The sequence below is a fragment of the Convolutriloba macropyga genome, chromosome 10, assembly GCF_964194025.1.
Source record: "Convolutriloba macropyga chromosome 10, txConMacr16.3, whole genome shotgun sequence".
Classification (NCBI taxonomy): domain Eukaryota; kingdom Metazoa; phylum Xenacoelomorpha; order Acoela; family Convolutidae; genus Convolutriloba; species Convolutriloba macropyga.
The window spans coordinates 44,403,055-44,425,646 of NC_134477.1; the positions used below are offsets into that span (position 1 = coordinate 44,403,055).

The window sequence follows — 22,592 nt, forward strand, 5'->3', positions numbered from 1 at the left end:
ATTACCAGTTATCAGTGTTAATCTCCAGGGCTCCGTGCTCGGACCGTTAATGTTCCTGCTTTTAATAACTGATTTGCCTGTAATTTTCACTAAAGATTATGAACGCCTTACCAAAAATGATGAATGGCAAAATGCCCAAAGGAATGCTGGTAAATGGGTGAAAACGAAATGCATATCTGTCAAGAACGAAAAATATAGTTACCCTATAGTATGTTACCCTGGAAAATGTAGCCCAATATTGCGATTTAAAAATTTAATAATAAGTGCCGACGACAAATGGGAGGCATACTTAAATGAGAAGCTCAACAAAGCAATCAAGTCTTTTTTGATAAAACAGGCGAATCCTTGGAGAACCCCAGCTAATGTTAAATACAATGTATTCCGGTACCACTCAATCACTTATCTTGTATGCTCCACCTGTTTGTGTTGTAACTCATCATATGATTTGTAAACTTCAGCGATCCCAAGAACCCTGTTTCAAGTAGATATTTGGTAAATGCATGATCTTTATGGCTCTTCCCTCGAAACGCATACTATTTTACCGCTATGCCATCTTATTTCATTTCGGACAATTTGTCTTTTACTGGAACTGCTGAACAAAAAAACGTTCTCAAGAGCTCTCCTATATTTTCCAGAATGCTCATACTAAAAAGATCCGAAAAGTGTTCCAAAACCCACATCATCGACAAATCTGAAACGCTTTCAGTTAGAACACTCAACTACCTTTACAGACAACAAAAACCTACAAACGTCGGAAAAATTGCTCTCGAATGACAGGCCGGGCAATTTAATTCAGGGGCTGAAGCCTAGATAAATATTTTTCTTTATGGGAGCCAAAACATCAGACCAAGGTCGGGCTCGGAACCCCGACCTCCTGATTCCCTTCCGTCACCTTGACAGAGGCATTAACCACTCGGCTATCAGGGCCTCAACTCATTTCGGAGATACAGCAATTGCAATAAGTCAAAAAAAAAAGAAAAGCGTGAAACACTCAAAAATTATTCTTTAAGAAAAGCGCAAAAACGGTCAAGCTAAAATCTTCAAAACAATATTTTTTCAATTGAGAGCAAAAATTGCATTTTACAATACTCGCTTGAAATTTGAGAGCAATTAATAATATAATTAAGGATGATTTACCTGGACAAAAAGCGAATAACGAAGTTTGTGCGTAATGGAGATTTTTGTCTAGACAATCGGTGCTTTTTTAAATTTGCTGAAATTGTACGATGTGTAAAGAAAAGTTCTGCTTTATTGTGTTTATGCCCCTTGTGGAAAATTAAGAATCTCTCTCTCTCTCTCTCTCTCTTAAAACATAGTCGCCAGATTGCCGGAAAAAAGCCAAGAGACGATTGTGGCCTTCCATGGAATTGAAACAAATAAAGAAAAAAGATTGACCACCAGCCCTTTAATAGACAACAAGACGTTATAATGAGACTTGGACTGCCATTTTTATGAGACACATATGCTCTATAAAGGTAAATCCTTAACAAAGCTTTTTCAAAATTTGTAATCAAATCAAAAACTCAAGACACTTGCATTACTTAGATGCACACTAAAAATTCTTAACTAGTAAATGTTCATTTAAAAGAAAAGTTTAAAGTTCATTAAGTAAGTTCAGAAGTTATTTTTTGAGTCAGTTCAGTCGCGCAATTGACCTAAGAGCAGAACAAATGACGTTACGAACACAAATTTTAACTGCAAAGCAGTGGAAGTCACCTCTACTGATCTTTTCCACAGGTCAATTATTTTCAGGTCCGTGGTATTCTCACTGTAGTTGAAAATGTGGTTTACGTCATGTGGTGCTACATCACATTTGGGACAACGGTTATCAACATTGTTACAGATCCTACTCAAGTAAAAGTTTAGCAGGGGACAGTATCCAGTTCTCAGTTGCGCTAGTCGGATACGTGCAATTCGTGGCAACGTTTATTCTTCTATCTTTGGGGGAGGTGTACCTAGTTGCTTGCTGTCTTTGTTCAGTTGAGAATGGACCGTGCGTTGGTTGATAGTTTTGAGCGCATTTTTATATTCTTTGCGATTTAATTGCTCTTTATTGTTTGTGTGTTGCTTCACGCGGTCCCTATAAGTATCATTTAGTGTAGGTCTCATGCGACGAAGACTGGTTGAAGAGGTTGTTTCATGATCAGCACGGTGGCTCTGATAACTGCCAGCTAAGAATTGCTCTGCTAAATTCCAGTATGAGCTGTGACAGGCAGCATTTTACCCTCATTGTGTAAGTCATTGATGTCAGGCATTTTTACACAGCCAGTAATTGTGCGAAGAGCAATGTTTTGTTGCGTTTGCAGATGGTTCCAGTTTGTATTGCTAATTGTGGAAGCCCAAATGGGAGCACCGTAGTTCAGGACGCTTCGACCAATAGCTTTGTAAGTCACTGAGAGTGTCTCTTTTGTGCATCCCCAGTCGCTACCACCAATCTTTTTTCAGTATGCTATTGCGCTTTTGTAATTTCTCATTGGTGCTTCTTACATGTTCTCCAAAATTGAGCATACTATCAGAGGTATGCAAGAATCATCGATGGAGACGACGAATTAAAAAAAACACGATGTCGCCAATAATAGCCACTATCACTTTGCGGCTATCAAAAAGAAATTTAGCCGCCAATTCATGAGCAAATATTTATTCTGAAGCTATGATTACCCAATTTAAAACGGTATTTCGTGAAAGGACAAAATAACAGGCACAGTTATTATCAATCAAAGAGAAACGAAGGTCTATCCGTGGTTGCACCGTTACCTCCTCCCCGCCAGGGCTGCATCTACGTAGAGACCGCATGGAGCAAACCAAAGATAAGGCTTCACTGAAAGAGTGATATACCCGCAAATGAGATATTTTGATCAATTAGAATGAAAAGGTCGGCTAAATTTCTCATTTTCTCCTTGCCTGCTAATCTCGGCCAATCTTCCTAGCATCCTCTAAATTGTCCAAATAGACGTATTCAGAATAAAGTACAAACTTTATTCAATTTATAAACAAACAGATATCAGCCGCAAACCTTGACCAAAAATTAAAAATGTGCTCACATTTAATTAGATAACACATACTAAGTTTTCCCATTCGAAGCTCTTTCAATTTCTGCAGTCTTCTCAATTGTTGTCCTATGAGCTTGAATCACAGCAGATCTAAATGCTGAATGTTCTAAAGACACGACACCCGCTATTGAAACTCCTCCAGGTGAACAAACTCGGTATTTTAAGTCGGATGGTGAAGCGTCTGTTTCCAACATCAATTTACCTGTGCCGTAAACAGTTTGGGCAGCTAGTTTAGACGATACATCTCGACTCAAACCTTCGCGAACACCTGCGTCGACAAGAGATTCAATAAACATGGCAATAAAGGCAGGTCCGCAACCGCTAATGCCCTGAGCTGCGTTGAAATACTTCTCCTGAACTTTGACGGCAAGGCCCAGTGGTTTAAACATTGACATGGCATTATTTTCGAATTCTTCCGTGCAGTTTGCAGAGGTACAGTAGGTGAGGGTGCCAGCTCCCACCCTGACGGCTAAATTAGGCATCACTCGAATGATGGGGCAATCGAAGCCAGATAATTGACACAACTTGACACCAGCACAGATTGAAACTACGCCATCAGCATGGACAAGGCCTAAATCAAGGTACATTACGGAATCTATCGACAGAATAGCATTTTTTTCAGCTAAGCAAACTGATTGTGGCGACATTTATCCAAAAGCAATAAAAGCAGTGTTGAGGAGTTTTTACGTAAGAGCGTAGCTAATGCGTTTGGAGTTCATAACATTTTAATTTAGTTTTGCGGCCAATTCGATTAGGACATTTATAAAATAGAAATGAAATACCCCTTTCTTTGGCTTCTATCCACTGCTTGAGGACATCGGGAACTTGAATGGGTTTACAAGCAATAACAACAACACTGCACATTTTGAATACCTCTTCGTTTGACGAAGAACATGCAATTCCAAATTTGTCGAGTTTGGCGGCTCCAGAAGGTGACGCTGCCATGATAGTTCTAGGGGTTCGTTGTGGCAGCATGCCAGATATCATTGCACTAACCATTTCACCAGCTCCCACGAAACCGATGTCGTAGAGAGTTGATGTGTTTGAGTTACTATCCGATATACTCATCTGAAAAATGAAATCGATAAGCGTAACAGTTGTGAACGGAAATTTAAATTCCACTGCCATTCGGTTGGAATAAATCTTTTTAAAAGTTGATATTGTGGCGTCGGATTTACGGCTATCGCAGCCGCCCGTGCTCAATATACGTCAAAATGACAAAAGTTCTCAGAACTGATAAATTTTATTTTAACAAACATTCTCATTAATTTATATCTAGCTAAGAGGAAAAATTAAACGAGGTTCTGAGCTGTAAACAGTTTTCAGAGATAGAAAAATGTAGCGGCATAATTGTGCCCAAAATGACCTTACATTTTTAGACAGTACATTTTTAGACTTCAAAAAACAATTAATCACTGACAAATATTATGAAAACCTAAGTACAAAAGGGGCTCAACCTGCGAGGCTGTACGTTTTGGCAAAACTGCTTAAATATGTTGCTAATATGGGATGCTTCGATGGGAGCTGTGGCCGAAGAAGGGAGGCTGTTAGTTTGACTCATTACTTTCGTCAATAGTTGTTTGTTTTCTAATGCTGTCTGTCTTTTGTTTTACTTTCTCCGGTGTTTGTGTATATTATCGTTTCATGGAAAGATTTAAACAATATGATATGCTTTATGTGGACATAGTGCTGGGAGGGCCCCGTACCAGCCAATATTCACCCAGTGTTGGGGAAGGGCATTTCTTAATTTACCTTTTCTAAGTTTAAAGAGAATATTTCCTTGCCACCACCGGTGAAATCGATTCCAGGGACTTCTCATCACAAAATGAAATAAATACGCTACTGTTTGACATAGTTTTTGTGGCCAATATTGAGATTTTAGCGTTAGATGCTCGCAGGAAGCTATAGACCTTGAGATTAGATGGCAATGAATAAAAGGTTTCACTCGACGTAAAGAGTCTCTACAGTAACGTACCAGTCCCTGAGGCCAGTGACATTGCTCTAAAGCTACTTCACTTAGAGAGAGAGAGAGATAAAGACTAATTCTCAAAGAGAAACCAAAAGTATTAGCAATGTAAAAGAAACCAATTTGTCAAATTAAAATTACTTCCAATACTTAAAACAAACGTTTTCGAACTTTAGGTTCATCGTCAGGTTAAAACTGTTTTACAAATTGTTAAAAGATAAAATGAATATGTATTTACATTTGTCTGAGATGACAATTAAAACAATTCTAGGAAACATTCTAAAAAATTCAATCGAAAATTTTTCCTTATATACAATATTTAGCCTATTTACAACACATATTTACATCTGTTATCAATTTACTTAAAAACATTCCTATTCCGGATTTTTCGATTTTGTCCATGTTCTTGTATTTTTAGGGTTATTCCGAATTTGCCCTAACCATAAGTATCCCTCTTGTGGAGGTTTTGCAAATTTTGTTTTGTCATGCACAAAATGTTTTTTGCCCTATGCATTCTCATTTAGTCAAAATTATGATTTGAACTAATAATTTAGCGTGAGTTCCCTCCCCCTATATTCGTCGCGTGTGTTTAGTGCCGGCTTCAGCTTGCTGATATATATAGCTTCGATGATCATTAGTTTTTCTACTGACCGACAGGCGTCCAGAATTCTCCATTCAATGTCATTCGTGGCGTCACGACATTCAACTAGATGTTGACCCACCTGTGAATCCTTCTTTTGATGTTCTGTTATCCTTGTGGTAACATGCCGGCTTGTTTGCCCAACATAGATGGATCCGCATCCATTACATTTAATTTCATATACCACGTGGGATTTCAGATCTCTATCAAAGGATGATCTATCAGATCTCTATCAAAAGTATTAGCATATGCTCTTCATAACAACGCAATTTGAACAAGTACATACAACATAATAGGTACAGACTAAGTCAACGCAAAACGTTTTTTCTGATCAAGAAATCTTCGACAGCATTTATGTCACTCTTACTGAATCCGGTAATAATCTTATGACGAAAGAGATTAGCCATAACTGTACTCCGTGAAAAGAATGATTTTGAGTTGCTAAATTTGGGGTCGATTACAAATAACCTGGAGGAACAGACACGTTTTTCACTTTTGTTAGCATTGAAGGTGATAAATTGATCGTAGTCAAGTTTGTATTTATTGTTCATGAGTTGTGCTAGAAAAACAAAGGCCCGGAATTCGATAAGATGACACATCGGTAGTATGGACTGCTTTTTGAGTAGTGATTGATATGCCGTTTTTGTCCCAAAAATCCATTTGAAGCATTGCATTTGAAAATTTTCTATTGACTTCAGACGTGTTATGTCAGGAGACCAAGATGGTATTCCATAGAGAAGTACAGATAACACTAAGGATGAATAGAGTCCATACTTCTTCCATGACGGCGTTTGCCATGGAATTTTCTGTTGTCCATTTTCTTCCATGACAACCCAGAATATGAGACACACATTAAAGCTATTGCTGAATTTAGCAGTAACGAATATGCATTTCAAATATAACAAAAAGTGGTGTTTCCGATTAGACTCGCAATTAGTTCATTGCTTAAAAAAAAGTGATTACATTTTTTCCGGTTCTGTGATTCGTAGGTTAAAACACTCATGTGCACATTTTCAAATACCGGAAGCCTGCAGTGCCAGAAAATAAAATGCCAGCAGTTGCTAATTAGCCAGAAGTTGAATTTCGTTGACTTTCGTCATTTTAAAATGTGCGCGTTTCGTGTTTTAAGCATAAGTTAAGTGACTCTGCAGAAGTCACTTTGAAAATCTGACTTAATAATTCGAACCCTTCGCGGCTCTAGATAAACGCCAGACGTTCTCAGTGACTTCAAGCAGAATCATTTAGCCATTACTTATTGCTCTGCTAGTATTTGCAGAGTGAAGATTACGGTCAAATATCCGCAGTTTGAGCAAAAAATAATCAAATCTTTTTAATCTTTTGTTAGAGACACTGCTCAGAACACTACACAATCAACGATAGCATCATTGTAGGATAGCATTAGGAGCATATTACGTATTTCACAATAACATCACTAAGGTTACTAAGTCCGTTAAAAAATAACATATTGAACAATTTGAATTTTGAATTTGTCATCAAACTGGAAAAATTCCCATAAAAATTTGTTCTGCTTAAAAAAATTCTTTTTGCAGGTCGTACAACACAAGGTTCGAAATGCCAGTCAAACCCAAATGCCAGACTAATAAAATGTAGTTACAAGCTCAAATAACAACATTGTATTTCAGACTTTAATACGGTTAATAGTAGTAGATAAGAACTTATAGTTCTTCTTTAGGGGTTTTTGTATACAATTCTTGTTCATTGGAAGTTTAGAATAAGCTTTAGTTATTTTGCTCATTGAATTAAAATTTCCACCTCCGCATAGTATTCTCGGATTGCATTTGCTTAGTGCTGAGCACTTGCTCGTGAATTGTTTTCATTAATTTTTCTTGTTGTTCGTTTGCTCATTTCAGGGTCATATCTTGAAACGATCTTCGAGAAATGATTGAATAGTTGTTAAGTTCTATGTGAGCAAAATTAACGCCAGACGTTCTCAGTGGCTTCAAGCAGAGTCATTTAGCCATTACTTATTGCTCTGCTAGGATTTGCAGAGTGAAGATTACGGTCAAATATCCGCAGTTTGAGCAAAAATAATCAAATCTTTTTAATTTTTTGTTAGAGACACAGCTCAGAACACTACATAATTAACGATAGCATCATTATAGGATAGCATTAGGAGCATATTACGTATTTCACAATAACATCACTAAGGTTACTAAGTCCGTTAAAAAATAACTTATTGAACAATTTGAATTTTGAATTTGTCATCAAACTGGAAAAATTCCCTTAAAAATTTGTTTTGCTTATAAAAATTCTTTTTGCAGGTCGTACAACACAAGGTTCGAAATGCCAGTCAAATCCAAATGACAGACTAATAAAATTTAGTTACAAGCTAAAATAACAACATTGTATTTAAGACTTTAATACGGCTAATAGTAGTAGATAAGAACTTATAAGTCTTCTTTAGGGGTTTTTGTACCCAATTCTCGTCCATTGGAAGTTTAGAATAAGCTTTAGTTATTTTGCTCATTGAATTAAAATTTCCACCTCCGCATAGTAATCTCGGATTGCATTTGCTTAGTGCTGAGTACTTGCTCGTGAATTGTTTTCAGTAATTTTTCTTGTTGTTCGTTTGCTCATTTCAGGGTCGTATCCTGAAACGATCTTCGAGAAAGAGTTGAAAAGTTGTTAAGTTCTATGAAAGAAATTAACTCCTGAACAGGTTAACCTTATTTACTTGATTTGAGGTTCGCCTCTACTGCCTTGTCTGCTTAGAAATTGATGTGCGTTTTCAAATAGTTTGCACTCTACGTGGTGTTGTCCACCAGTTATCGCAAGGAACAAGATGACGTCAAGAATTTCAATATACAAACTCAATGGTAGAATGAAGAGTGGCACCAGTTCAAGAGTGGGAGCTGGACTAGTCACTCGTTGTAGCTTTTTCATTTCCACTAAATTACATTTTTTTGCTGTGTTGCAATTTCTGTAGGTATTGCATATTTGATATGATTAGCAACCAGGCTTGTGAGCAAAATGTTGCTATTGGTAAAGTGTAGCCTTTATTCACATTCAGTTTTATTTTTCAACGGCTTTTTTGACACATTTTGCTGCAATAGGAAAAGTTCGCCTATCACTTTTCGTTCACGAAGCTGACACTTTTGTTTTTGTAAGCTTTTTGTCCTGAGTCATGCTGCACATCAGTTTCAGTTAGAGATACATGATTAACAAGGGTCAACAGCGAGCCTCTGACAATTAAGAGCTGTGTCTTTTTCACATTTAGGTTCACTTGGTTTGGCGCGCACCATGCTGGTCTGTTTGCGCTGTTTGCTTAGGGTTTCAAGCAGATCATCCAAAAAAAGAACATCAGCAGCCTCAGAGATGCTTGAGGGACACAGCTAGTGACGTCGCTAGTGTTTGATTTACTCTAACAAATTGACAGGTCGATCACTGGTTGCAACTTTGATCGGTGTTAAAATACACGAAGAAAAAGTTTTTTGAATTCTTCCGGTGATTTAATGATGCAATTGATGAACCATAACAACTACGCCACTTAAACAAAAAAATTTAAAGGCCAGTCGATGATGGATTGATTGATCATACTCCAATTCGGTTTTCTTATTGCTAATTTCTTAGAGGCTTGAATATAAGGTTCAATGCAATTGAAATTTTTATGTGTCCCTAATGGATAGTGATCTGAGCAAAGTTTTCCTTTTAGGAAGTAGTTTTTGTGCACTGCCTGATTGTTGGCACTGTTCATTACAATTTCTAGATCATCAACACAGCTTAACATCAAATTGAGTTGGCGCAAAGTTTTTTAACCCAAGGAAAGTGTCTAGGACCTGAGCTTGAAACTCATTACTAGAACACATTGTTGACCAATCAGCAGTACTTTGGTTATAATCGCCTGTAAATAGAACTACAGAGCTTTCCATGCCGTCACTGACTTCGATCAAACTAATTGAAAAAATTTCCCTGTGTTCAAAGGACCAATAATAAGGTCTATCTTCTGAGGCATTATAAATGCAACATAACAAAACTGACGTGGTAAACCCTGTTAAAGAGTAATAAGAACAATTAACAGTAATAAGAAGTAATAGGTAAGTAATAAGATCAATTAAAAACTAGATTTATAAGGTCATGACCTATTCTTGACCTTACTGCAATTAGGACGCCGCTGTGTTTGCACCTGCCATTGCTCGAGGGTTTTTCTCTATATATTGTGGATGACGGTAAGACTGGTGCCTGATTTGGATTTTCTGAAGTGGTCCAAGTTTCAGTTATACATAGCACATCTTGATCAAGTAACAGAAAACTGTTTGCAAATTTCAAACATCGAGTTGAATCAATTAATTTTCGTAAATTGAAGGTTATGTTTGAAAAAGTTTCTAGTTGATAATCGGTTGCGAGTAAATAGCTCCAATTGTCGGAGTCACTTTTAACATTAAAAACTTGGACTTTAATTTGTCCCAAGTGATCCGAGATTGATCTACAAACTCTTGAAGCTTGAGGTTTCTTTCTTAAGACATTCGCATATTACCCAGAGAGATTAATTCCCTTCGTTTCTTGAGAGTCGCATTTTCTTTATAAAGTTCAGGCAGTGATAGCTCACGGCTTACAAAAAGTTTGTGGTCGTTCTAGCTGAAGTTCTTAAGATGTTAAGATTCTTTCTCTAAAGGGGGGTTGTCCAAAACTGTACATGGGGTTCTGCAGTCAGGTTTGTTTTTTTTTCCGCAGCAGTTTGCCTTACTGATTGTGGCATTTGGGATTTCCGGATATTCTAACATTTTTTGATTGCAGTAATATTCGAATACAATCGAGTATCAAGTTATTTTCTCAATGCATTCAGGGATTCCTCGTACTCGTATATCAAGACTATTGACGTTTGCCGCTATGGTCGATGGGGCATTGTAATGCTTACAAGCACTTTTAGAACTAACTTTCCCGGCATAAATTGCCTTGTTTGATTTGAACTCTGCTATCCTTCGTGATATCTGCAATCAGTTTGTTTGACGACTCGACGTTATAAGCAAGTTTATTCTTTTTTTCCAAAAAAAAATTTTATATTTGCTTTTCTGCTCAGACTGAGCAAGTAAACTTTTTTTGTGGTCAATTTCCGCACATTCATTGCAAGTGTGAAGTAAAGTTTTTTTTAAGTTAATAAGGACAAATTCATCAGTTCCAAAGCCACAGCATTCCGCGGTCAGACAAAAAACTATTTTGCAGTGCACGCAATCGACTTTGCGGTGCTTTGTTTGTCCATTGCATGTGTCCTATGTTTTTCTAATTGATTTGGTTTTACCTGTTGATTCAGTTCTTGTGGTGACAGATTGCATAATAAAACTTCGTTGATTGATGTATTAAGCTCGCAAATAGATAATTGTTATCACGTTTTATCTTTGCATTCATATTTTGACCTAAAGAGCCTATGGTCCCCGCGGCCAAAAAAACTCAGAATACAATAGGAATCAGTTTCTTTTTCTGTAGAATCGTACGTTCCTCGCAAAAAACAAAACTGCAAAAAATGAATTACATTAATTATTGGGGCTAGCAAACGGTTTGAAAGCTCTCTTACAAGGGCACCCGTTGTTACAAGCAAAAACGTTCAATTATATGCATTTTGAAACTCAGACTGTCAGTACTTAAGTAGATTTTGTCCATTGATTTTACGTCTCGTTTCAATTTCAAGTTGTTTTGGATACTTCGAAACGTCCGCTTTTTGTCTATTTTGTCCGTACTAACTTCCTCGAGTTCTTCATCTTTTCCGTTTCTCTCTGGTATTCCCCTTTACAAAGATTTTCTTTGCCAAACTAGTTAAGTGTGTGGAAATTCTATGATTTGATTAGCAACTGATTTGATACTTTCGTGAGATGGCTCAACTCCGTTATAGAATTTGTTTCCTCGAATAAAAAAACAATCAAATGAAAAGGGATCTCTAACGTGAGCCCAAGGCAGAGAAAGAACATTGAATTTTCGATAACTCAGCTCATTGGCTTGAGAATCAGCCAATAGATTCCTTGTAGAAGCAGTCTTGTAGTTTTAAAATATCATCAATAATTCTCTAGTCCCGGTCTGGGACGATAGAGATTATCAAAATTTCATTACTAATTGATGTTTTTAGGACAACATTTAGACAAAATTTATTATTTATCTAATGTTAAACAATACAAATTTCTGATTATTAAAACCTGTCTTCAGATTATTAATATCTCTTTTCAAATTGTTAGCCCCATAAACTGAGACTGTCCAATGCCCTAACGCTCAGAAGTCAACTGAATGGATAAACCATTTTTTGCCTTTTCATTCGCTTCTTTTTGAAATCGAATACTGAGCAATTCTTTTTTGACCTTATTTTTTTCGCTGAAGCTGTTACATTACTGGATATTGTTTCAAACCTCGCAGTTATTGGGTATCCTATCAAACGAAGATCAAAAAATCTTTTGTTTTTTGAATTCACCTCGAACATTTTTCGTTTTTTCTAAAGGCATCAGAAGAAGATATAAAATTCTTATTGGGTATTCTGCCTGCTTCATCACCGGTGAGATCATTCCAATCTTATCTCTATTCACTTCTTTTAAAAATTTCATTTTCAGGTCACAAACGAAAAATAAAAATGCTTTAGATTTTTTTAAAGTCTCCATTAGAGCAAATACGCGTTATCACCAAGTTTTCCAAAAAAGTTCTTGAGAAATGCACAAAAGAACTAATTGCCAAGCTTTTGGAGAACTATGAAAAATACAAGAAAAAGACAATATTATAACAAAACTTAAAAATATCTTGTTAAGTATGAAATGCAAAAATTAACTGTCGGACATCAAAAAGAAACTATTGATCGCATGGAAAAAGATATCGAATTTTTTAAAACACAAACTTCTAAAGTTTTTGATAATTTACTTGAGAGACAGGAGACGTCAAAAAGCAACAGTCGTGTTGATCTTCCACTGACACTTTATAAACCAAAAATGGTAACCCGATTTGGTAAGCAATTAGTTATATCTGATAGTACTTTTCGGAAAGTAAATCAGCATGACATTTCGCGGCAGACTGAAATCCACTCATATTCATTTGCAACAATAGGAGACATTTCTAACGTAGTTGATTGCTATTCCCCTGGAGCCAAAACGGAAACATTAATTGTACATGTCGGTCATAATTCAATTGACAAAGTTGTTTCTGGACAGGAGGCAGCGACTCAACTCAAAGAAACAGTCGACAAATGTATGCAAAAATTCAAATCATATCGTGTTGCTATATGCAAAATTGGTCCGGTAGAGGATGGTTGCTATGGAAAAAAACAAACAACGAGGAAATATCAAAATTCAATGAACATCTAGAAAAGATAAGCCTGGAGCTTGATGGATCCTATCCTTGGTCACGGATTGAGGTTTTGGGAAATGCGCTATTAATTGATGATATGATGAAGTGCATCCCGATAATGGCGGTATAAAAAATCTGGTAGAAAACATACGTCAATATAATATAACACATAAACTACCGGCATCACAGAATACAGTTCAACCTCAGAAATTACATAGAAATTTGAAATCTGCTTGACTTGAGTAACTTCTTTTTGACATTTTTTTACCGTTCGTTTTTTTGGGAAATTTGAAAGACCAGTTATATATTAAGCAACGTTACTTAGCTCAAGTAAAAAGGAATCATGATAACTTAAAAAATGTGCTGATTTATTTCAGGAGAATGATGATTTTATTATTCATTGCAGCTGTTCGTAGTGTTTCACTTTTTCCTAACAGAAGTTTTTCGTTTCTTTGTGGTGACATAGAAAAAAATTTTGAACCCTTTGATGCTTCAAAACTTTCTACTTCGGATGATGCTATATTTGGCGCTCAATTTGGAATTCAATTTCTACTTTTCAACGCTCTCAGAATACAAGATAAGTATCAAGATACATCAAACTTTCTCCAGCAGAAGGATTCGGAAACTATTGTTATAGTAACTGAAACTTGGATGAGCGAAGAACAAAGCTTGAATATAAACCTCAGCGCTGAGCACAATTTTTGGCATAAAAAGCGGTAAGATCAAACAAGAGCAGCTAAGGGTGGGGGTGTAGGAATATGGATTCCTAAGAAATTAAATTTCAAACGCAGAGAATTTGAGTTAGCTGATCCAAAATTTTTTGAAACGTTGTGGCTTGAACTAGGCAACCTTTAACTGAAAAATGTCTCATTAACATCTATTGTCCACATCAAAGCCTGGTTGACTTCTTTAGACTCTTTAGATGAATTAGGTGCGGAGGTTGCTCATGCGTTCTCAGCTACAGATATATTATCTTATTTGGTGATTATAACATTGATATGTTGAGTGTAAATGGGCAGAAAAGCCTTCAAAATTTTGCGGCGGGACTAGGATTGCAGTTATCTAACCTTGATATTCGTACACCCATAAGCAACAATAAAAGAAGTTTGATAGATCACTGTTTTTCGACCAATGAGCAAATCGCTAGCTGGAAAGTCTGCTAACCTCCTTTCGATATTGATCCAAAGGTAATTTTTTTCAGAGCAAACTTTTTTTGTTAGAAGAAGAACAATGTTATTTTATTAAACGAGATTAAAAAAATTTTGTCGATGAAAAATTTTATAGAGTTCTGGCTCTTGCAGATTGGATAACAGTTTATCAACAAAGAAACTTCGTTAAAAAGTTTGAAGATTTTAACAGAATTTGTTTGACAATACTCGCGAAAAACGCACCAACAAAGAAGAAATTAGTTTCTAAAATAAAAAACACTACTTCAGGAAAACCTTCAGAAACATCGTTACTTCAATGAATCTAAATTGACAAAAAGTGCTGAATCATTTGTGTCATTTAAAAAGTATCGCAACCTGGTAAATCGAAAGTTAAAAGAGGCACACAATCAATTTTCAGAGGATTTTTTCAAGAAAATTCGAAACCTCAAAATAGAAATGGAAATTCATTAGGAAAAAAATTGGAAAGAAAAACAACAGTCCAAACATCACCGAAATTGATGAGAATGGTAAAAAAAACGAAAGATAAAAAATCAATATGTAACGCTTTTAACAGAGTTTTCAGCAAAATGGGCATCTACAGAGGGCGGATTGTTCTATTGAACGTCGACAAAATAGAGCGAAGTTCTCATGAGTTTAACTTTAGACCTTTTACTTTGAGGGAAATCTATAAGGTTATTGACAATCTAGACAACAACAAAGCACCAGGGCCGGCATACATGAATGCTTGGGCATTGAAATCAGGAAATTATGCTATTGGGACACGTCTTCAGATTATATTTAACGATTTTTGTTCAAGAGAATGTTTTTCCAACAATTCTTAAGGATGCACACATCACACCAGTTTTCAAGAAATTTGATGTTTCTGTTTTAACTAATTATGTTCAATTTCTGTAACACCAACTTTCGCAAAAGTTTTTTGAAAGGCTTTTACTTAATTAATTAGAATATCTTGAAAAATTTGCGCTCTTGAACAAAAAACAATTCGGTTTTCAATATCGAAAGTCGTCTACTGATGCTATGTTTTACTTTATTGCAAAAAAAAGGAATTATGGAAAATAACGACAAAGGTGCTGTGTTCTTATATCTTGAAAAAGCTTTGAATTCAATTTCACATGAGATCTCTCTCAAGAAAAATGAAAATTTCAACTTCTCTCAATAAACAATTTTACTTCTCAAATCATTTCTCGAAACTCGAACAAAATGACTTATCAGATAAAACTATTAATCATGGTGTTCCACAAGGAACTGTGTTAGGACCTCTTATTTTTCTGTTATATGTCAACGATTTTTCTGAAAAGCTGCAAAGTAAAAATGATGTTGTTCATTTTGCGGATGACACTAGTATTATATGCAAGTTTGAACGTAATGAAAATAATCCCCAAAAAATTGAAAAAATATTAGAACAAACAGACAAATACCTGATAGAGAATCAACTCACTTTAAATGCCGATAAAACAGATGTTATTCTTTACAAATCGTACTAATTCGTAACGAGTTTTCTTTTAAAGGCGAAGATATCAAACCAGCTCATGCATGTCGTCATCTGGGAGCACATATTGATTCAAATGATTCAAATCTAACCTTTGAAAATCACCTGATCTCAGTTTTAAGCAATATGGTTAATGCAATTCGTTCTTTGTATCTTGTAAGAAATCAAATACCTTTGAAAGTAAGAATTGATGTTTTCAAGTCAGTTGTACTCTCTCATCTTTCTTTTTGCGGAGTATTCCTTCAAACTCTTACAGTGAAAACATAAACAGCATAAACAGGCAAATTAACTGGGGAATAAATGTTTGTTATTTTCGTCAAAAATTTGACCACTCCGTTCATCTTCTCATCAACTATCGTATCCTGCCAGCCGAATTGTTTATCCCAAAAGTTAGCCTAATGAAGCTACAAACTGACATAAAACAATGGGAAACATCTGAAAATTTTAAAATGTTTATTAGTCGCCATAATGCTAGACAGAGCAAGAGAACAAATCAAGTTATTAGAAAGAAGAAAACGAAGTGGAGTAACAAATCTTTAGTCTAGAAAAGCGTTCAAAAATGGAACAAATTGCCCTCTTCAATAAGTCCTTTTAACAGTTAAACTTGCTTTAAAAATGTTTTAACCGAACTTTTGCTCAATCAACACAAGAAAATACCCGTTAATAGACAATTAGGAGTCTTCAAATCCTATTTTTACCTATGAAAACGAACAGCCACAATTTGAAGATTATTATACTAATAACAATGCTTAATTTAACATTTTAGAGCATGTAGATATCTAACCTTAGGTTTATAGTCTGAGTAATTTACATGTTTCAAAAAAAGGAATTCTTTCATAGCATCTGAAAACGCAAAGACTTTCCACCCAATTTTGAAAGCATTCGATGCAGAAGAAGCAACTCTGCAGAAATGTTAGTTAGATGACCTACACGGTGCGTTTGCGAATAGGGAACATAAACTTCCTAGACAGCAATTATTTGTGAACGTCTTTCATGCTGCAAATATCCTAAAGAACATAGCTTTCACGCCTCTTTATTTGTGGGGAAAATCATTTGTTGGGCAAATAATTGACGGTGAAGCGCTTTGTCTACAGCAACAGAGACCAGCGTTCGCCTGCCATCCCTGCGCAATTGAGTTTGGAAACGAGAAAGAGAATCACAAGACGTAACTCCGTAGACACTCAAGTGAAAATGATCAAAAGCTGCAACAGAATCTAAAAACAAATAGTGTGAAAACACGTGGGTTTCTTGGACTCATTATTCGGGGAAAGAAAAGAAGAAAGATCTTAGATCTTTTAGCAAGTCAGTTATTTTAGCAATTCAACTCATTAGTTGTCTCTACGTATGAGAAAAATTGAATTGAGATCCTCAGCGGTGGACACTTCTATTTTCCGAAAAGTGTAGAGACACAATCATGCCGAAAACTGAAAACATGATAGACAGTAAATTGTTAGACATGATAAACGGGATGGAAAAAAGTGCAGAAAATGAGTTTACCCATGCAATCGGCGATATCGATTCAAGCAGTTTCTAATCACAATTCGAATAAAATTTGAACACCGCAGTCTGACAATTTTCCAGGGTCAAAAATTGAGACGTTAAGGTTAGACTTAAAAATAGTTAAATGTCGAAATGAAATTGTTAGTTTGCTCAAATGATTTCGCAATAAATTGAATCGCTAGGAGATGAAATCTTATTGAGTTAAGTATTTAAAAATAATCATATATACAATAACGTGTCCTGATTATCTACTTACAATTTCAAATTTTTCTAAAACTCCAAAAAGTTTTCAACTGAAAAATTGTTAAAATGTTATAAGATTTTGTTGTCATAAGAACTGCTGTAAGAACTGTTGAAATGAGACTTTCTCTTTAAAAGTTTCGAAGATATTTTTGTTTTAGCTATCGATTTAACGTTGCTTACACGCCAAATCGAAAAATTTATTTAGCTGGCTAATTAACGGCTATTGGACTCCTCCCGCGTATTCAGTTGTGAATTGCGTCTATTATTGTGTAGAACTTCTATGGTCATAAGTTTTCCGGCATTCTGGAATTGATCTCTTATCTTATTTTTAAGGCTTCTAACAGCTTCACAGCATTCCACCACGTGTGCCAAACGTTAAATCATTTTTTTGTCGACAAGTTCAAATGTCGACAAGTTTGGCCAATATAGGTGGAATTGCATTTACACCAACTGAGTTCATAGGCCACATGAGAATTCATATTGGTATCAAAACAAGATTTCAGTAACGGTTAGCATGTTTGTAGCTTTCGCTTGGTAAAGATGGTTGTTTCGCTCGTTTTTTTTTCCAATTTTCACCTCAATTGCAAGCTGATGTTACCTCAGCACTGCAAAAAAATAATGCTTTGAAATGTTTTGCTAGTGGTTTTTGTCCCTTTCTGTCGTATTTTCTCGGCGCCACTCTTCAGTTGATCATTATTTTTAATTTCTTGTAAAGCATCATTGATTATCCTAGAAGTCCAACTTTCATGGTACTGATTTTTTGCTCCTGCTTGACGCTGAAGTTAACACAACTTCGGTTTTACCTTTTTCCTTCTTCAATAAACCACGTAAGTTCTTCCGGTGTTGCCAAAAGATATCCGATGTCTTTGATTCTAATGCAATTTCTTGATATAGATCACTTTATTGCATCAATCACTAATGGTCACAATGTTTTTTTGTCTAGAAATATTGAGCTTTGTTAAACTGGATTTCCAAAATATTTGTTTTTAACAAGCTTGTTACAATATCTGGAGCTCCGTACGTGTACAGTAAACAATACTTTTAAAAAAACTTGTACTGGTGCAGGTACTCGAGGAGACTGACTTGGTCACAGTGCTTGAAGTCGTTAAATTTGAGTCTTTGAGACCATTGAAATTTCTCTAAAGGTACATTATTCAAGCGATGATGCTACTGAATTAGAACCACTATAAAACTGTTGCAGACGCTAGCAGACACAGATGTGTAATATAAAGGCAGAAAAAACTCTTTTTGCCAAAAAATGACCTAGCAAATTTTGTCCAATAATTAGACAAAAACTTTTGAGTAAAAATAAAAGACGAAAAACGATGTTATAGATGCATGCAAGGGTATGGCTGACAATACATACTGAAACTGTATTTCTCTAACAAAAATTTTCTATCTGAATGTCATGAGGTGTTAATATAGCAAAGAGCTTCATGCAAAGAGTCAATGCATAAACAAAAAGAAATATAAACATATGGAAAATCTGTTAGAAGAAGACCTTTTATCGAGGAATGAGAAAAAACTAACGAGCTCCTCTGTAGTGAATGGTTTTCAGATATAAAGTTGTAGTGTTATAATCATGATCACAATAGAAAAGCAGATAAACGGGACATTATTCGGTATGATGAAAAGCATTGTCAAAAGTGCATAAAAACAATATACCAATGCTACAACTGCTGCCTAATCTGATGAGTTCGACGCGCATGGCAAGTAAATTTTGAATACCTCTGTATGACAAAGCTCCTGGGACCAGTATTATGAAGTTCTCGTTAGATGCTCGAAACAAAATACGGAGCTGGAGAACAGATAGCGATGAACAAATGATATCATTTTACCTAGGGAGCCTCTAAACTAACTTACGAGTCTCTGGGGAACTTAGCAATATTTTCATGCTACTTTATTCAAGCAATGAAGCTCTTCCCGAAGTTGAAAGATACATTTTGAAGAAGTTGCTAAATATAAAATTAAGATTTGTTTATTTTATATTAAAAAATTTGGCTTCAATGTCACACTAATCCGATAATTTTTCTATTTTTTTCTATTTTTAGTTTTTTAATGTTCCTTTCACTTGGAAAAACCTGTCTGTATATGGCTTTCAGTCGCTTATATAGTTAACACAGCTCTATATTAAATCTTTTTGGTGCTAAGTTTTTGCTCATTCGGCTGCTGAATCATAAATGGCTTTAGCGATATCGGCTTACAATTGGCTATTATCAAGCTTTTGTTCCTTTGAAGGCCTGTTTTAACGTACCCACAGCTTTTCAACTTGGCATCCAACCTCAGACTTTTTTATTGTCTATTTTTGTGGACAGTTAAACGTATGTTTACGGCCACAGAACCAAGCAGATTTTCATTCAGAGCCTGATACATTGCTCCCGCTCATATCACCCCTTGCATCCATCCTCACTTTTTTTCTTTTGTCTTGTTTAATTCTGTTTTAAGTAGCCTAAGTTAACAACTTCCCTGAACAGAGAAAACATCCTTTTTTAAACACAAAGCTGACATTAACCCAACTTCGATTTACATATTCCCTTCTTCAATAATCCGCGTCAGTTCCATCGGTGTTGCCATTTATCCAACGCCTTTGATTCTAATGCAACTTCTTGATGTAGTTTACTGTATTGCATCAAATACCAATGGTCACGCTGTTTTCGTCTCGACCTATTGCGCTTTGTTACCTGCATCAACAAAATACCTGTTTTCAGCAAGCGTTTTACAGTATGAGGGATTCCCTACGTAAACTATAAAAAATCGCTTTAAAATGTCAACTGTTTTGGTGCAGGTATTCAACGAGGTTGACCTGGTCACAATGCTTGAAGTCGTTAGATCTGTGTTTTGTAGTCGTGAGATAAGATGCTCGCAAGAAGCTGCAGACACTGAGATTAGATTGCAATCTACAAAAAGTATCAGTTGACTTACACATTCTGTATGCTTACATAGCAGTCTGTGAGACCATTGAAATTGCTCTAAAGGTAACTTATTCAAGCAATGATGCTCATGGATTAGAACCACTACAAAACTGTAGCTGACGCTAGCAGCCACAGATGAGTATTTTAAATGCAACGAAAACTGTTTTGCCAAAAAAATGACCTCGCAAATTTGGCCAATCATTAAACAAAAAACTTGGAGGAAAAAAGAACAGACGAAAAACGTTGCTATAAATGGAGTCAGGGTTACGGCTGACGATACAGTCTGAAACTGTAATATTTTAACAAAACCTTTTTTATCTAAATGTCATGAGATGTTAATATATCAAAGAATGGTTCATATAAAGCGTTAAAACATATACAAAGAGATATGTAAACTTATGGAGAATCTGTTCGAATGCTGCAGTCATTAAGAAGATGCCGAAGTCAACAGTTACCACAGACCAAAAATTTTTTGAGAGATAGGTTGGCGATAGAATCTGCACAGTGAATGGGTTCCCAAAAACAATTTTGAACTTAGGTAATCAAAAGCAACAAAATCCTGATTTTATCCTCGAAAAATCGAACCAAAACGAAAACCAACCTTTTTGGCACATGCAGTTCAATTTGGACAAATACATAAAAGTACCTTGTATATGGTAAATAAAAACAAAATCATCCAGAAGCAATTTTTTATCGGAGCTGCGTTTCAATCAAGCGAGAGAAAAAACTTTGTGGAAGAGACCATACACAGATTATACAAAAGTACTAACAGCTCGAAAAGATTTTGGAGTGCTTTACAATTCAGACAACAAAATTGGAAGGAAAACGAAAACTTAGAAAACTGGTCGGGAGTGATTGCTGCAAACAAAATCTGGAAAATTGCACTCTGTTCATAAGAAACTAGTAGCGGTTGAATCTAGTTATATCTAGTGGATGTGAATACACATATGTCGGGAACTCCTGGAGATATTTAGCCATTAGGATAAATGAATCGCAAAAGTTGGTTTCAGTTGTCGCAAAGAATGTAAGTAAATGCCAATGAAGCAGGAAAACATACATTCCATTGTAAAATATTTATTCAGAGCAGCAACGACAGAAAGCTAATGACAATCGAAAAGCTCCATGTCAGACAGTGGAGACCAGCAATCTTCACTTCAGACAAATTCAACAGAAAACTGATTTAAAATTAGTTCAACATGAGCTGGTTTTTTCCAAATTTTCATGTACCAAGGTTACGAGACGTAATTTTATAAATTTGCAAAGAAAATGAACGAATAACTTCATGATAAAATATAAAACTAAAATGTGAAACTGTGTGTTTTTTATTGACTAATTATTCAATTTTGATTTTTAGTAAAGCACCTCACCTTTTATCAAGGAATGAGAAAAAACTAACGAGGTCCTCTGTAGTGAATGGTTTTCAGATATAAAGTTGTAGTGATATAATCATGATCACAATGGAAAAAGAGATAAACAGGACATTATTCGGTATGATGAAAAGCAATGTCAAAAGTGCATAAAGACAATATACCAATGCTACCATTGCTACCTAATCTGATGAATTCGACTCGCCGGGCAAGTAAATTTTGAATACCGCTGTATGACAAAGCTCCTGGGACCAGTATTAAGAAGTTCACGTTATATGCTCGAAACAAAATACTGAGCTGGAGATTAGATAGCGATGAACAAATGATATCATTTTACCTAGGGAGCCTCTAAACTAACTTACGAGTCTCTGGGGAACATAGCTTTGCTTTCATGCTACTTTATTTAGGCAATGAAGATTTTCCCGGAGTTGAAAGGTACATTTTTGAATAAGTTGCTAAAACTAGAAGTCACATTTGTCCATTTTATATTTAAAACAAATTGGCTTCAATGTCACACTAATCCGATAACTTTTCTATTTTTCTTTCTATTTTTAAATTTTTAAGGTTCCTTTCAATTGGAAAAACGTGTCTGTATCTGGCTTTCAGTCGCTTATATAGTCAACACAACTCTATATTAAATCCTTTTGGTGATAAGTTTTTACTCATTCGGTTGCTGAAGCATAAATGGCCGTAGCGAAATGGGCTATATATCAATTTTTGTTCCCCTGAAGGCCTGTTTTAACGTACCGACGGCTTTTTTTCAACTTGGCATCCAACCTCAGTCTTTATTATTGTCTTATTTTGCGGACAATTACACGTATGTTTAAGGCCAAAGAACCAAGCAGCTTTTCGTTCAGAGCCTGATACATTGCTCCTGCTCATATCAGCCCTTGCATTCATCCTCACTTTTTTTCTTTTGTCTTGTTTAATTCTGTTTTAAATAGCTTAAGTTGAAAACTTCACTGAACAGAGAAAACATCCTTT

General features: G+C 35.6%; 2 protein-coding genes across 2 annotated transcripts in view; both read right to left on the reverse strand.

Annotated features, from left to right (window-relative positions):
* The window catches only part of LOC142348157 (serine palmitoyltransferase 1-like), a 467,259-nt gene that overhangs the window by 326,560 nt on the left and 118,107 nt on the right, over nt 1-22,592 (reverse strand). The gene's annotated exons all lie outside the window — the stretch shown is intronic.
* On the reverse strand, nt 2,956-4,214 carry LOC142348586 (pyrroline-5-carboxylate reductase-like). Its single transcript, XM_075399978.1, has 2 exons — nt 3,833-4,214; nt 2,956-3,621 (listed from the first exon to the last, which is right to left on the reverse strand). The coding sequence occupies exons 1-2, from the start codon at nt 4,176-4,178 to the stop codon at nt 3,062-3,064; spliced, it is 906 nt and encodes a 301-aa protein (XP_075256093.1). The 5' UTR covers nt 4,179-4,214; the 3' UTR covers nt 2,956-3,061.